We start from the raw sequence: 17,892 nt of genomic DNA on the forward strand, positions 1-17,892 counted from the left end.
AAGTCTAAGGTAAAACTTGAATTCTTTGAATACATGTCGGTTCTTTACGATGTAAAAGAAAAATTAGAATTCGTTGTTTGTTTGACATTACAATGAATTTGTGGCCATGTGATGAACCTACATTGCTCAAATATCATTTAAAAAAAAGATTTTGAAAGAATAAATATTGCTATTTAACAGAATTTTTAAGGTTTTTGTATCTTTAATCAAATGATTAATGATGAGGTACCAGAAACCTTAAATGTGGTACCGATTGTTTGCTAATGTATAAGATAAACTGAGTAGGAATAAAATTTATGGATTTTTATGAAAATAATTTGTAAACATTTTTAAAAAGAATAAAATTATTGTTTTTAAAAATTGTGCATGTACCATACAAAAAAAACCCCCCTTTAAATAAACAATTATTTTATTTCTTTTTATTCTCCTGAGTTGTTCTGCTTACTCATACTGCAGTCAGTATTAAAATCTGTTTAAATCTTAGCGATTCAAAATATTGCCATATTCAATAAAAACATCTCATTAAAACAGAGAGGAAAAAAGTAGGATATCTACGGATAAAGTTCGAATATTTTAAGGAAATGGGAAGGATTTCATTCAGTATACAAGATCATGGCCATTAAAATTAAACTGTACTGCATATTTCTTTGGTTTCCCTTCCTGAGATATATACAGAATAAAAATATTGATAAAAGTTGCTTTAAAAAACTTTTTTTCAATGTTACTATACAATAAACATATCTGATTGTTAAAATATATTTCATATATATATATAGTAAAAAAAAAATCAACATTTATTCTTATAACAATCTAGTTAAGTACTGAACAATGTAAATAAAATTAAAATTCTACCAAATATTCAGTGCAATCTGGACAGTTCGGCAAGAAACAAATGAACAATAAGCACTTCCTTTGTTTCCTAGTAAACAAAAATCACCCTACTACAAAATCAGTATTAACTCATCATAATATGAATAATAGAAATTATTAATTCCTTTTATCAATAATTGTATCAATTATTTATTAAAGGTAAACTCAATCAAGTGAACCTGATGCCTGTGAGGAATATAAATGAAATAATTGATGGTCTTCCATTTGAGGTTTATAATGATGATCAATGATGGTCAGACTGGAATGATATAGGGTGCAGTAACAAACATTTATAACAGTTCATTGTGTTCCCAATGTATGGTGAGATAACAAGTGATATAAAACAGTGGGGACGTAGAGCAAAGCCAAGGACTTACAATACATAACAATGCACTTAATTATTACATTTTCAATGTTCTCTCCTGTGCAGCATTGTAAAAAGAAATTATAAAATGACACAATATGATTTTTTATCTCGATATCAAGGGTCTGGGTCTTAACATTCATTGAAATTGGGAAAAACATTTCATACAAGAAAAGTAGGGGAAAAAACCAAACCAATGCAATAAGGTATGATTGGACTCCTTCTATTTTTATTTTGGTCAAGACTTCCTCATTTAATAGGCAGATGCTAAAAAAAGTACATGTATATTTAACAATTTTGGGGTAAAAATTAGAATCTGGGGGGCATTTTTTTTTAAAGATTTATGAATAATAAGGTTACCCTGCTTTGATTTTTTTCCCACTGTTTGGGAATTTAAAGCAAAAATTGGGAAAATACCTGCTTTATAGCATTGGGAATAGAGGCTTATATCAACTCTCTACAGACCCTGATCCCCCCCCCCACAAATTATACTCTCCCCCCCCCCCACAAATTATACTCTCTGGTCATAGGATAATGATGAATGATGAATTCAGGGCACCACTGAGGGACCTCTTCTAGTACTCAGTTTAATGTACAGCTCATACAAGTAAGATCTCTCATGGTAAAAACAACCAGATGATGATATTTTACTTGATACTATTCTACAGATTTCTAAATTCCTAGGTATGTTCCTGACTCAGAGCGGGTATCATTAGGTGTCCATATTGCAATCTTTCCATCGTTGCTGCCAGAACCACTTAGAATATAGCGATTTTCCGCATTACAAAGGGAGCGAACTGCATCATCATGGGCCTGCAGTGTTCTGAAGGCTCTCTTTGATTCAGAATTTATTATGAAAATTCTGCCATCTTTGGATCCTGCCCAAACCTGCAAGAGTACAAAGGTCATAGCTAGTGCAATTAGTTTAGGATTCTTTGTGTTACTATTTTAATTTCTGCTGATAAAATTTTGTTGATTTGTTATGGGCAAGGACTTAATTTTGATGTTTCAAAAATAATCATAAAATTACAATGTCTAGGGAAATATTTTGCTAGTGACTTCCCTGTAATTTCACTGATAAATATTATCAGTTAAATAAATATTTATCAGTGAAAAAAAAATTTCTGCTTTTAGTAAATTGTATATATCATACAATAAATATGCATAGCCCCCCCCCCCCCCCCCCCCCCATAAAAAACAAATTAAAAAACAAATCCTTCCATTTCCTTACCCTTCTGTCTTGGATGACCATGTCACTGATTCCTCGACAATCCAATTTGATTCTGTGCGATGGTTCTTTTCCATCCACTTCCCAGATTACAATCTCTCCCTCTCTCCTACACCCTGCCCAAATCTAAGTTAGACACAATCTTAATTTAAAATTTTGTCATGCATCTTGCATTTTATCAGTAATTCAATAAATTCTTGGCTAACCTCATCTTTCTCATCTGCAAATTCTGCCTTTACAATTAGAAAACAGTCCATCTCCACCGGGCGAGACTTTGGATCCTCCACTGAGAACTCAAGTTCCTGAAGAATATGACCACTCCCATTGACTCTAAGAATTCTATGCCAGGTTCCTACAAAAAACAGAAAAAAACGCCATTCATATTCTGCTTGTTAAATTTCTACCACCTCCTTCCCACCCCTCTAACTCCTTTATGTTTCCACTAAATTGGGGCCTGCAGTCAATTCCCCATCAAAATAATCAACCATACATTTTATTTTTACCATGAATACTGTTTTCTGATTGCTATAAAATAAATTTTGAAAAGATAAGCTAAGATAAACAAGAAACTCATATAGTCACTAAGCAATGCTAAGCAATTTCTTTTCCTGAAAAATGCTATTCATATTTATTTTTTTTTTAAATCTAAGTATTCCTACTGCATCTCCACTTGGATTGTATTATATGAAGATATTTTCCCCATATAAGAATTGGAAGCCTCACTTTTAGAGATTTAAATAAATTCCTGTATAGTTTTTGAAGACCAAGACTTCCAACAAAACAGGCACTTATTGTGCCCCTTTATTAGCCAATATATATACATATTCTGATGAAGCAGAATTTATTCAAAAACTTTTACATGAGGAGAAGAAAACTCCTGCTGTAGCCTGCAACATTTAAATATATCTACCATGTTTTATCAATTTCTTTAATATGTCTACCTAAGCTGGTTTTATGTTACTAAAAATGATTTTTTCAATGTCAAACTGCCCTGGTTAAACATTTTATATGAATCTTTCAAAAGACTTTTCAAGATTAAAGGACTTCTATCTTACCACACCAGATGTGTTCCTTAAAATACTTGATGCTGCGTAGATCTCGTATATTCTCCAGTCTTATTGGGGGCTGGGCCTGTATCAGTTTCTGCACATCCCATTTCATTATTATCCCATCTATACTAGCAGTAAAAGCATACCTACATAGATGGAAGATAGATTATTTTAGGCCCCCACTAGGAAATGTCCACTGAAATCAAAGTATTTTCTTACCAAAACTGTTGAAATTTAAAACAAAATAAAATAGAAATTTCTGAGAAATTCTGAAATGTTATCACTTTTTAGATTTACAGTCCTTAACAGATCTCTATCTGACAAATAAAAGCTGTTGGGAGGCTCTGTCGTATAAAAAGGAAGTCCCAGAATCAAACTATTTGTGGCCTTCCTTTTGATTTACAAGCCCCTCAAAAAAGGAAATTTTGAAAAATCCTTTTGAGAACATGTTTCACACTATGTACATTTCTGGCATGAACATATTCCTTCAAAACTGCAAGATTTTGTAGGGGAAAAAAAAGACTAAAACTTCAGCATTTTTTAAAATTAAATAATACATATAATACGTCGTGGTGATACAGCAAATTTAAATTTTTTTAGTTGTTTATATTTAAAATATTCAAATGCAGTTTTTCTTTTTTAATAAATCATCAGTTAGTAAGGGATGTACAAAGTCTAGAGATTTACAAAGATTGTAATTTTGAAAGAAAACAATAGGAACATATATATCCAGACACAAAGATTCACAAAGAATGATTTTCTAAATTTTCATAAGTATGACATCTTAAGATTAAACAATATGAACTCAATATACATTTAGTTATGTTATTTTAGATTCAAAAGGTACAAACTAGACATTTAACCAATTTAAGAATAAACAGTTACAATACATATGTACCTTCCATTGTCTACGGAGACAATATCCATGACAATTTCTTGATGATCCATCAGAGTCTTATTACTTCGAATTGTCTCAATGTCAATGATAAATATTCCGTACGAGCCCGCCCATACATGCCTTCTGTCCACTGCCACTAGACATGTCTACCAAAATAAGGATATGAAAATTATATATCAATTGAAAAATAATTAAACTTTACATAAACATGTTTCATGAAAAAAATATTAGAAAGTTAACATTTGTATACATTAAACCTTTTATCATAACACTGAACTTATTATATAAACAAAATAGATAATGTAGAAAGCTTTGTTTTTTTCAAGTAAAAATCTAAATTTGATTAAGCTAACGTACACTTCATTAGATATACAAAACACTTTATTCCACATCTACCAATAAGGCTTCATTTCACAGATATCAAGAAGACTATATTAAACAGATATCATCCTAAAAGTCTTTCCCAAGCCACAAATATTCATGAATCAAACATACAAATAAAAATCAAAATCCTCCTAATTGAGACTTAATATTCAAGTCCAGTTCTTTAAACTTCAAAATTAAAGAAAATTTTAGCTTCAATGAACCACTTCATTTTTATTGCCCCCTCCCCCAATTCCACCCCTTTGACTGGTATAGCTTCTACTTTAACATTATATTTTAACCCATGACCTAAAAGTACACAATTAGATCAGAAATGCATGGTTGAAACTACATGTGTGCAAGCAGTTTCTGTCCAGAGAAAATGCCAAAACATATAAAAGTTTACATACATGTATACAAAATATAATTAAAACAGAGAGAAAATGGATAAACTTTGGTAACAAAAACTCTTTTTGTAAAGGTGAGTTTAAATCATAGTCATGCAATTAGACAATATATCTTTACAATATCTTAAATTCATAAGTATAAAAATGTTAGTTTGTTTCACAGATTTTTAAAATTTTTTCACACAACTCTATAAATGCTCATCGAAAGACATGAAAAAAAAGGCAAGCAAAAGCTGTTTTGCATCTGTCATTCCAATCTAAAGATACAAAAATATTAATAACATTACAATCATGTCCAGTGTTTGCAAAGAACACTCATGCAAACATGCAATTCACAAGCAAATCTACTGACCCTAAAAAGTTAATATACCAGAGCACTCATAAGCTGATAAATAGAAATCTGGAAGACAAGAGGCCTGGGGGCTTCCACAGTCACCTGAGTCACTTTGTCTTCTAAAGCTCCTTAAAGTGGTCCACACATAAAAACAAGAGGCCCATAGGCCACCAATATCACCTTGAACCTGCAATTATTCATCGTCAGATTTTATTTTTTCAAATTCCTCTATATTCTCCTTAAAAATGTTGATTCCATATTGAGGCCCCACCCCAGGCCACAAAGGGTTACTACTTAACCAAACAACATGGAATCATTACTTAACCAAACAACATGGAGATGCTGTACATAAGTATAACTAAAATGGGTGTGGTTCTGAAGAAGAAAATTATGAAAGATTTTTTTTCTATAAACACTTAACACACGTATTTTGTAAAATTTGATCCTCAACTTTGCTGCATTAACCCCAAGGTCAATAATTTGAAGAATTGTAAATGATAAAAGATTTATAGTGGCACCGCTCCTCTTGAAAGTTTTTTTTTTTTTTTTTTTTTTTTTTAAAACATTTTCTGTATATTCCCATGTAAAACTTTTAATCCCAAGTTCAGTCCATTCATAGCCCCATTGGCCAATATGATGTGAACAAAATATTAATATGCACTAATTTATTGTAGTCCTATTGTTCTTGTGAAGGAAATTTTTAATAATCCCCCTTACGTATTTCAATGTAAACTGAAACACCCTTTTGTGGCTCCTCCCTATATACAGGGGTCATGATTTGAAAACTTGATGTATGTTAATATGACTAATATTAAAGTTGAGACAGGGTTGGTTCATTATTTCAACAAAACTGCGTCCCTAAGAATGTTTTGTGCTATACATGTATTTCAGTAGAGGTAGCTCATCAGTTCTGGAAAGTAAGAAGATGTGAAAAATTTGTAGCAAAAGCCAGATGACATCTGCCATACATGGATTGGAAAAGCTAGTTCAGGTGAGCTAATGATAAATAGCTATCTATAACATTATCTGATTGAATAGCTAGTTCAGGTGAGCTAATGATAAATGGCTATCTATAACATTACCTGATTGAATAGCTAGTTCAGGTGAGCTAATGATAGATGGCTATCTATAACAATATCTGACGAAGCAGTACAAAAATTCTTAAACAACACTCAAACTGTTTGCAAACAATAAAATTTCTAATCATACATACCACACTTTCTTCAGAGCCTTTTTTATACAAAGTGTTGACATGGAATAACTGAACAGAGCTATACTGCATATGCATACCTATATGTACATAGGATCCATGATATTAATCTGTTGTTATTATTTTTTAACATTTCTGTAATCCAAATGGAAACCCACATTAAAAAAGACCTTTTTTGATAAAGAAGAAATACATAAAATACAAACTAACAAAAGTCAAAATGAATTGTATTTACAGTTTACTTTTTAGTTTATTTACTATTATCACTTTTGAATGAAGAACTCTTCACTAGACATAAGTATTTCTGCAGCACCAGGCACCAGGTACATGTAGTGAATAATTCTACAGGAAGAGAGGTCTGATTAAGCTTTTACGTTAAGCAGAGCAGATACTCATTGTATTCTATTTCTTACAATGCCTACTGTGACATGGTACCTTGGCTAACAAGCTCTTTAGTGTAGAATAAGAATCTCAACATCTTAACCTACAACCTCAGAATTATCTCCTCTTGATACAACTTCAGAGAAAAGTATGCTTTTTTTATGACAAGCAGGTAAATTAGAAAACTGAGGAAGTCATACAAAGCCATGCAGTATCCTTACATCAGTAATGCTGACCTTTGATTTTGACCTTTACCTCAGAATCTTCAGTAATCTTTTTTGAGTAATGATTTAAAAGTTTGAATGTTGAAATAGTCTCATGTTTTTTTTACCATAAAAAAGGGTGTTCGTGTGAAAATAAACCACTTTGACCTTGATCTTCCACTGAAAATCAAAAACGTCAAAATTTGTAGGTACATGTATATCCCGCCTACTATTGTTTATATATGCAAGTCATACTTGAATAGTCTTAACCCTTTATCCTGGATTGTTATACAAGAAAAGTCTTCTTCAATTGAATCAATATTTATTAGTGTTGTCAACGAGTACCCGGTTAACCGTTGAACAATGCGAATATCAGTTAGTAAAACTGCTATTCCGCTACTCAATAAAAAATATATTTTACATACTAAATACCAAGAAAGTAAATGTTATATTGTTTATAAATGTATACTAACACATTTCTCTAGTTTTGTTTGCCGTTAAACTTGATCTAGTGGTTCACAAATAGGATTGATTTGTTTTGATTAGTTTTCACAGTTTATATAATTGATAGCTTTCATTGCTAGGGGGTATAAAAGTTTCTGAGACCTGAGCTATAATTGCCTCATAATTATTAGTCAGAACATAATTTAACAAGATGCCACTGAAGACATCCTAAGATTGGAAGTATTTTAAATGAACAGCTGATTTGAAATCTGTTAAATGTAAATTATGTGAATTTGAGTTATTGTATACTGGTGGGACTACAAATGTGTTAAATCACCTAAGATTAAAATATAATTTGGAAACCAGCAATTTACTGGACACTCCACAAAAACAACCAGCAATTACGGGGTTCTTCTTCTCTGGAGATACTGTGTATGTGTTTGAATTTGTAATTGTAAATAAAGTTCATATACAGTACATTTGTGTTTTATTTCTACAATAAGTAAGGGATGAGATAAATAATAGATATGGAAACTGTAACGAAAATCGTCCGAGTAACCGGGTATTTGATCAGAAAAGTAAGCGAGTAACCGGTTACTAAAAATCGTCCGATTTGACAACACTAATATTTATTTAACATGTACATGACATAAATAAAAGATTTTTTTTTTTTTACATTAAAAAAGAAATCCAACTTATTATTACATCACAATGGTCATTTAAAGAAAATTGCCCTTGAACCATGTGATTCTACAACTTGTGCAAGTCATTTCCAATGTGTTCACCACCTGTATATTAACTAGAACTGTCCAAAATGGACAAATACCCCCTGCAGGGCTTTTAAGAGAAGGTGCCAAGTCACTAATACTAGTATTCGATGGATCTAAGAGCTGTTCACAATTTGCTTAAATATTTAGAGTGAAAATTTACCAGTAATTGCTCATTATATTTCTATAATGAATGAAGCTAAGGACTGCATCAATAGTAATAATAACATTGTTTTTTAATTACATTGAAAAAAATAAATAACAATTTTTCAAGTATTTTTCTAGTGGAAAGTATGGATGCATTATTTATCCATTTTTTCTATAGTGACTATAGGTCAAGATCATGACACACCCTCAAGTCATAAGCAATCTTTGTGTGAAGTGGAAACTCACAACACCCCAACATTATTCTCCATAAGAAAGATACAGACCGGACACAAATTATGAACTTTTTCTGTCAGTGACCTTGAACTTGCACAAATGAACTTGGGTCAAGGTCAAGGTCATGACACACCCTCAGGTCATAAACAATCTTTGTGTAAAATGGGAACACACCAAGTTTATCCATAACAAAGATATGGCCCGGACTCAAATTATGAACTTTTTCTTTCATTGACCTTGGTTCAAGGTCATGGCACGTACACCCTCAGGTCATAAGCAATCTTTGTGTAAAATGGGAACTCACCAAGTTTATCCATAAGAAAGATATGGCCAGGATACAAATTATGAACTTTTTCTTTCAGTGACCTTGAACTTGGCCAAATGACCTTGGGTCAAGGTCATGGCACACCATCAGGTCATGAACAATCTTTGTGTGAAGTAGTAGAGTCTAATATTTCTCCGTAAGAAAGACATGGACCGAACACGATTGCAGAGACAGACGGACAGAGAGACAGACAAGGTGATTCCTTTATACCCCCCCCCCCCCCGAACTTCATTTGCGGAGGGTATAAATATAAAGTCTAGTTTTTCTATTTATTGCATCACAATGGTCAAATCAATAATCTCAACCTTAACCTTTGATCAAGTTGATTTGAAAACCTATAAATATCTTTCTCTGATCATTCTGTATGCATTGTATACCCTACAAATGAAGTCTGTTGGTTTCAAAATGTCCAAGTTATTGCATTACAATGATCATCAGATCAAAAATTTCAACCTCTGATCTTGACCTAATTTCCCAAATGTTCTATAAATTTCATCTAACTAAACTCTGTAGGTAAGGCAGTGTTATAAAGGTTTTGCATCACAATGATCATATCAATTATTTTGAGTTTTGACCTTGACCTTTCACCAAGTGAACCCCAAAACTGTGCACGTTCTAGCTCCTTTAACCATTCTCTATTTATGTATTAAGTATCAAGTCCGCAGACTGAAAGGTATTTAAGATATCATGTCACATAAAAGTGTTGACAAACAGACCTGGTGATTACTATTGGGCAACCAAATCTTGATTTTGCCTCCAATAAAACTTTAATTTATCCACTATTAGAATATCACTTTAGACCAGTTTGAGTAAAGACTATACACCATGAACAGTGTTACACACATCCATTATAAGTTATAAAATATACTATATTATAAAGGATAGTAAATGACACACATCACTATTGTACAACATAGACTTTTGAGTCAAAATCTCTCTGTTGTACTAAAATGTTGAAGAAGGAAAGAATTCCAGATTAAAATATTCATTCAATATTTCTTGACAAAAGTGTTGTTATCTGCAAATTTATAGATCAATTCAATAATTTTAAATAAAAAGTTTACAGGTGGTTGAAAATTTGATCTAAGTCTAAGTCTGTTTCATGATCCTGGGACCTGTACTGGGCAGTTATGGCCATTCACTAGTGAGGGATTTTTTTGTCAGCATTTACTGTGACATTAAACCTCTGTTTATATGGTCTCATCCAAAGGTTTGGTCTCCACATCAATAGTGGGATTCAAAGCTGCAACTTAAGGATTAACTCTTTACTTTGCCATTCTAGCAAGAAAATACAAATGATCTAACCACTGCACCACACTGTAAATGTACCCAGTAACTATATGAACATTTTTTGAACATTTTCACATTTTTAAAAAATACCAATACCCCCTGTCCTTCAGGATGATGATATCTTGGAGAGTGTTAATTTAATCCATGCTGTAAATATTCAACATACACAGAGCCTACACTAATATTAGTTTCATAAACCCATATATGTCTATTAGTACAGGGAGCTTGTTGAAACCAATGACAGAGTTTGTGCCACAATGATGACAGGTTGATATACTGAATGGTTTCAAGTGATTAAAGCTACAGGAATTATAACAAAACAGCCTCAAACTTACACAGCCCTGGACCTCCAACTTTTTTCTGCAGGTTTGCTGAAATTTTGGGTGAAAATGATTTCATAACACTTTGAAAAGCACATACAGTAAAACAGTTACAGCGAACATGCTTATAACAAATTCATGCTTACAGCAAATAGATTTTTATTCCCAGTAGTAAAAAAGCATATTATGAAATTAATGGATATAAAGAATTGTGGTTGCAACAAATCTTAAACTGTTTGTCCCTGGCATTTCGCTATAAGTGTGTTTTACTGTAAATGGATTAAAGTCTGTAAATGCTATCCACACTGCTTGAAACAAAGATTAAATTAAAGTGTCAAATGTTTGAAATTAATGTCAATAAGCAAACTCTTCTGGTTTATTGCTACTTGACCACATAAGCCAAAACAGAATTTAAATCAAAGGACAAGTGCACTTAAGCAATGCTTAATGGGCCCTTTTCAGTGCCGTATTACTTTAGAATATATTACCAAATTGTTCTCTTTTGGTAATAGTGAAACACAAGTGGATATTTCTAATTAAAATCATGTTAAAACATCACCTAAATCAGCACGGATTTGAAACAAACAAAGATTTTTCAAATGCCTATAGATACCCCAAATCCAGAAAAGTCGTACCGAACCTATTTGAGTTTCGTTTATTTAAATCAAGGGGAGGAGACATTTAAATTGGACACTTGAACAATCTGATGGTGGATCACTGACGGGCGTGTTTGCTGATTGATACTTTTTGCGCTATTTTACCTGAGAAAAAAATCGAATGAAGTTGTATAGATGCCTGTAGCCATAGTGATCAAACTAAGAAATTTGTACGCTTGCACTTGAAATAGTATAATAAGTATTAACATTAGTTCCTTTAAATTTTAAAATGAAAAAAGTGTATTCAGGTGGCTTTCAATACCGGTAGCATTGTCTTGCATGAATGTTAAAAATGTTTGACGCTTTTATGTATGATGACATTTTAACGACACTAAACTCTCCTAACCCTCCCGTGTTCCTCTCTATGTGGCACGACTTCGATATAATGATACAAAACGTGCATGGCTATCTTTTACAGTGAGCACTTTTGAGGAATGTTTATATGGGTAGAACTCACGTGACTACATGTACCGGTATTTTAAATAATTTATTCCATGGATGGGTTCAACATAGGTCATACAGGTAAATAGCTTTCGCCAGCTATAGGAAAAACATTGAACTATTCATACATTTTTAATATTTTAAGTACAAGCCTAATCTTGTACAAATTTCCTACTTTCACGCAAGTTTTATAAATGTATAATGTGCTTTTTGTCATTCGCACAAGTTTGTACAACGTTAGGCTGACAGTAAACAAAAGCTTTGAAATAAATGACCGTCCTCGATTTACTATGGAAAATTACGAATGTTGGCTGATCCCTACCACATTGTATGGCTTTGCTCTTTGTATATTCATGAATTTCAGCGATAAAATTTGTTGAATCTTATGGTTTAGATATCAATTAATGATCTGAGATGAAAAATTATGCTTAATTTGATTCTTCATTTTTCCACATTTTACCGGGGCCCTTAAGTGCACTCGTTCTTTATATATGTTTTATGTAAACATGTAAAACTATGTTACCAAATTCGTTTTGATTACTGATTTGTAGAATTCTTTACATAAACTTTATCAGAAAAACCAAGAAATATCACAGTCTGGTCAATACAGAGTTGTATATATAATCTAGTCATTTAATTTTTAACATATTATTAACTTTTTGGCAGCCATATAACACTGAAAACACTGAAATAACTTATTTCCACTATCACTAACAGAGAGAGGCAGAGAAACAATGAGGAAATTCAGATATCTGCCACAGACTCAGATGTACTTGCTTCTGGCTAGCAAATTGTTTTAGTGCATGTCTTGTGTAATGCAGTTAACATCCAAGAAATGTGATTCAAAATGAGGCTTTAAATGGGAGATAACTCACCACACTTTGCTTTGTCTGGACAAACTCGGACTCCAGAAGCCAGTGGGAGGCATTGTAAACCTTAATCTTCCCATCTCCAAGCCCAACCCATAAGCGTGGGGAAATAGAGTGCTCAGGTACTGAAATTAGATAAAATATCCATATCAAATGTTGGAGCCACACACAAAATAAGAATGACAGAAGCATTCATGAATACATGTACTTGTATTACTACTACTACTAAACCCAAGACTACAGTAAACCTAGTATTATACACGTGCAGTAAGTCCATATGAGATTCGTAATCAATCTATTCTCACTGATATTTATCATCACGAACCAGTCCATCAGTTTTTCAGTAAATAGAATGACTTCATGCACATGTAAATTGATTCAAAACCGGCTATTCTTGAATAAAAAAATTTCCTGCCTTTTTTCTTCATTGAAAAAAGAAAAATAAATGGAAAATTATGAAAGAACTGAACAGAAAATCATTTTTAATTTTCTCTATATCAATGAAAAACACTTAATATATAGGATTTCCAGGCACGATATTGAACAGATTTAATGGCTATATTAAAAGTGTGTACTGCATCTTTAATTTTCTCACCTCCTGGGGTATACAGAAGAGCATGTACAGTCTTTCTCTCTCGTTCACCATAGTTTGGGTCGATACGGTTTTGTAACACCTCCTTTGTTTCCTGGGGGACATTATGGTGACCCTCCTCTCTGTACTTCCTGTAAAAACACAGCTGTCTGGCCGCCTCCTCTCGGTTGCTATGGTGTGCTGTTTCCTCATCAAGACCACTAAGGCAGTATACACACATGTAAAACAAGGGTTCATCAAGGCCACTAAGACAGTATACACACACAGGGGTGTGCAATTACAAAAATTAGTTACTGGCCCGTCGGGCTAGTGGCAGTAACAAAGTTACTAGCCCGAGGTTGCCAGTCACTAGCCCATTAACTACCGAAAACAATACATGTATAAGTATAACAAAAAGGTAAAAAAAAAATTTAAGTTGAAATAAATAAAACAAATAATGGTTTGCGCTTTGTTATTGTCAGGTACTTCGCCCTATTTTTATCGACTATAATTGTCACTGAAACGACTGGCGATAGCAACACACAATACATATAGGTCAAAACGAATTAAAGATTATGATTTTACAACAAATTTAATTTGTACATCAATTCAGGCGACGTAAATATAAGTATACTTTCATTTTAGATTTACTAGCCCAACGGGCTAATGCAGTATAGATTCATCATAGCCCGACCTCTAAAATTGATAGCCCCGGGCGTCGGGCGATGGTAATTGCACACCCCTGACACATGTAAAACAAAGGTTCGTCAAGGCCACTAAGGCAGTATACAAACATGTAGGACAAGGGTTCATCAAAGGGTTGAAGTAAATCTGTTATGTAACGTACCAAATATATATAAACCAAAAAAAAAATTCAATTTTGTTAAGGAGTTCTGCTAATTATTTGGAAGATAAGAACACAAAGATTATGGTTATACTACAGAAAAATTTAATTGTTGTGTTTGACACACACTGTTTTGTGTTATGACTGTCTGATAAAGGTTTATTTTAAACAAAAGAACTTATTGATCATCAGTGAATATGAAACATGATAATGGCATGTCATGACCAGACTTTTATTGTTTTACTCATACCTCTGTAGCAGTGCGTCCACCAGTAGCACATTCTGGGCCGCCTTCTGAATGGCATGGATGTCCTTTGTGGACTCACACACAATTTTTCCTGCCCACATCTCCTCAATCAACAGACAAAAATCATCCCTCTCTTCCTTCAGCCAAGCAGTAAATTTACTCCCATCTATAACAAACAGTTCATATGTCTATAGCTTAACACCAAAATTCAACAGCATAACAAAATGGAAAATGAGTTCACAGAATGTAAAGATGTTTTAATTTTTTTTTAAAATAGTCTATTTCTTTCTATTTGAACTAGGCCTATGACAGTTTCATTTTGAAAAGTTCATATTACCACATTAAATTTATTCTTGTGAAAAAATCCAACTTTTTTCTCATATAAATAAGGACTTAGATCTACAGTTTAACTTGGGTATCTCAAACACTGACATCTCAAATGACATGAATATGTTGAAGTGATTTGGAAGTCCCAACTACTATTCTTTAAGTATATTACCCTTGATATTTCAAATCATTGGATATCTCTAAGCTTGTTCTCGGTCCCATCAAGTTTGAGATATTGAGGTTTAACTGTATTTAGATTTTATATATTCCTTTTTTTGTTGGGGTGGGGTACATATAATGACATTCACCTTTGTTTTTGATCCTTAGAACCTTGACCTGCTTTAGGAATGAAAACATTGACTTCTTCTCCAGTTCTTCTATTTTACTCAGTCGCATAATTTCCTTCATTTCAGTGGAGATGTCTTTCACAAAACAAAGTCTGAAAAATAATTTTTCCATATAAATTAACAAGTAGCCATGGGCTTTTATGTATTTCTTCACCAAGCACAACCAAAAAAAACCAAACAAGAGGCCCATGGGCCACATCGCTCACCTGATATATTTCTATGTAAAACTTTGATCCTTCATTGTGGCCCCGCCCTACCCCCGAGGGTCATGATGTGAACAAACTTGAATCTACACTTCCTGAGGATGCTTCCATATAAATATGACTCATCATGGCTTTGCTGTTCTTGAGAAGAAGATTTTTAAAGATTTTTCCGATATATTTCTATGTAAACTTTGATCCTCCATTGTGGCCCCACCCTACCCCCAGGGGTCATGATTTGAACAAAATTGAATCTACACTTCCTGAGGATGCTTCCGTATAAATATGACTCTTCATGGCTTTACTGTTCTTGAGAAGAAGATTTTTAAAGATTTTTCCGATATATTTCTATGTAAAACTTTGATCCTCCATTGTGGCCCCACCCTACCCCCAGGGGTCATGATTTGAACAAAATTGAATCTACACTTCCTGAGGATGCTTCCATATAAATATGACTCTTCATGGCTTTACTGTTCTTGAAAAGAAGATTTTTAAAGATTTTTCCTATATATTTCTATGTAAAACTTTGATCCTCCATTGTCCTGCCCTACCCCCGGGGGTCATGATTTGAAAAAAATTGAATCTACACTACCTGGGGATGCTTCCATATAAATATGAATCTCCATGGCTTTGCTGTTCTTGAGAAGAAGATTTTTAAAGAATTTCCTATATATTGTTGTACTTGAGAAGATTTTAAAAGAATTTTCCCATTTATTTCTTTGTAAAAATTTGATCCCCCATTGTAGCTCCTCCCTATCTCAGGGGTCATCATTTGAACAAACTTGAATCTACATTACCTGAGGATGCTTCCATATCAACAAGACTAACATAGCTTTTCTGTTCTTGAGAAGAAATTTTTTTTCTATATGTTCTTATGTAAAACTTTCGATCCCCCATTGGGCCCTACACTACCCCCGGGGGTCATCATTTGAACAAAATTGAATCTTAAATACCTGAGGATGCTTCCATATAAATTTGACTCTTCATGGCTTTGCTGTTCTTGAGAAGATATTTCCTATATATTTCTATGTAAAACTTTGATCCTCCATTGTGGCCCCACCCTACCCCTGGGGATCATGATTTGAACAAACTTGAATCTACACTACCTCAGGATGCTTCCATATAAATATGACTCTTCATGGCTTTACTGTTCTTGAAAAGAAGATTTTTAAAGATTTTTCCTATATATTTCTATGTAAAACTTTGATCCTCCATTGTGGCCCTGCCCTACCCCCGGGGGTCATGATTTGAACAAAATTGAATCTACACTACCTGAGGATGCTTCCGTATAAATATGACTCTTCATGGCTTTACTGTTCTTGAGAAGATTTTTAAAGATTTTTCCGATATATTTCTATGTAAAACTTTGATCCTCCATTGTGGCCCCACCCTACCCCCAGGGGTCATGATGTGAACAAACTTGAATCTACACTTCCTGAGGATGCTTCCGTATAAATATGACTCTTCATGGCTTTACTGTTCTTGAGAAGAAGATTTTAAAAGATTTTTTCCTATATATTTCTATGTAAAACTTTGATCCTCCATTGTGGCCCCACCCTACCCCCAGGGGTCATGATTTGAACAAAATTGAATCTACACTACCTGGGGATGCTTCAATATAATATGACTCTTCATGGCTTTGCTGTTCTTGAGAAGAAGATTTTTAAAGATTTTTTCCTATATACTTCTATGTAAAACTTTGATCCTCCATTGTGGCCCCGCCCTACCCCCAGGGGTCATGATTTGAACAAAATTGATTCTACACTTCCTGAGGATGCTTCCATATAAATATGACTCTTCATGGCCTTACTATTCTTGAAAATAGATTTTTAAAGATTTTTTCCTATATATTTCTATGTAAAACTTTGATCCTCCATTGTGGCGCCGCCCTACCCCCGGGGGTCATGATTTGAACAAAATTGAATCTACACTACCTGGGGATGCTTCCATATGAGTTTCATCTTTCCTGGCCCTGTGGTTCTTGAAAAGAAGATTTTTAAAAGATGCTATTCATTTTTCACTAATTCTTAATTATCTCCCCTTGAAAGAGGGCGTGGCCCTTCATTTGAACAAACTTGAATCCCCTTCACTCAAGGATGCTTTGTGGCAAGTTTGGTTGAAATTGGCCCAGTGGTTCTGGAGAAGATGAAAATGTGAAAAGTTTACAGACAGACAGACGGACAGACAGACTACAGACAAAATGTGATCAGAAAAGCTCACTTGAGCTTTCAGCTCAGGTGAGCTAAAAAACTTGACATTGTTGAGATGGTGACCATCTCAACAGGCCCCACTTTTAAGGCATTAGGATGAATTAACCAAGGGCACTCTGAGAAATTGGAGCTAGATGGGGCCAATGGGAGAAAAGGTAAGAATTCTGCAGAGATCTGCTGTAACCACTAGCCAAGAAACTTGGCTCCAGGACACGGTACAATTTCTACCCAAAGGTACTCCTCTGATGAAGTTTGAGCTAGGTAGGGCCATGGGGAAAGAAGATATGTTTCAGACCACAATTTTACACACAATTTTACACACAGAGGTTTGTTGACCATGACATTT

The 17,892-nt window shown here is 33.6% G+C and overlaps 1 protein-coding gene across 3 annotated transcripts in view; it reads right to left on the reverse strand.

Moving 5' to 3' along the window:
• Positions 1-1,756: 1,756 nt before the first annotated feature.
• Positions 1,757-17,892, reverse strand: part of LOC133179174 (DENN domain-containing protein 3-like) — a 34,282-nt gene continuing 18,146 nt past the window's right edge. Inside the window, exons 17-26 of one of the 3 annotated variants that reach the window (XM_061313958.1) lie at positions 15,098-15,228; positions 14,466-14,628; positions 13,396-13,592; positions 12,807-12,925; positions 10,850-10,885; positions 4,410-4,555; positions 3,518-3,657; positions 2,669-2,814; positions 2,466-2,588; positions 1,757-2,122 (exon numbers count right to left, since the gene is read on the reverse strand). In XM_061313958.1, coding sequence (XP_061169942.1) covers positions 1,907-2,122; positions 2,466-2,588; positions 2,669-2,814; positions 3,518-3,657; positions 4,410-4,555; positions 10,850-10,885; positions 12,807-12,925; positions 13,396-13,592; positions 14,466-14,628; positions 15,098-15,228 — 1,417 coding nt within the window. In that variant the 3' untranslated portion in view covers positions 1,757-1,906. Of the gene's footprint in view, positions 2,123-2,465; positions 2,589-2,668; positions 2,815-3,517; positions 3,658-4,409; positions 4,556-6,726; positions 6,804-10,849; positions 10,886-12,806; positions 12,926-13,395; positions 13,593-14,465; positions 14,629-15,097; positions 15,229-17,892 lie in introns of those variants that run through there. The other 2 variants (XM_061313959.1, XM_061313960.1) reach the window with 2 other exon arrangements.

This window comes from Saccostrea echinata, unplaced genomic scaffold (genome assembly GCF_033153115.1).
Source record: "Saccostrea echinata isolate AGI-Se365-2 ecotype Australia unplaced genomic scaffold, CSIRO_AGI_Sech_v1 ptg000004l, whole genome shotgun sequence".
Taxonomy (NCBI): domain Eukaryota; kingdom Metazoa; phylum Mollusca; class Bivalvia; order Ostreida; family Ostreidae; genus Saccostrea; species Saccostrea echinata.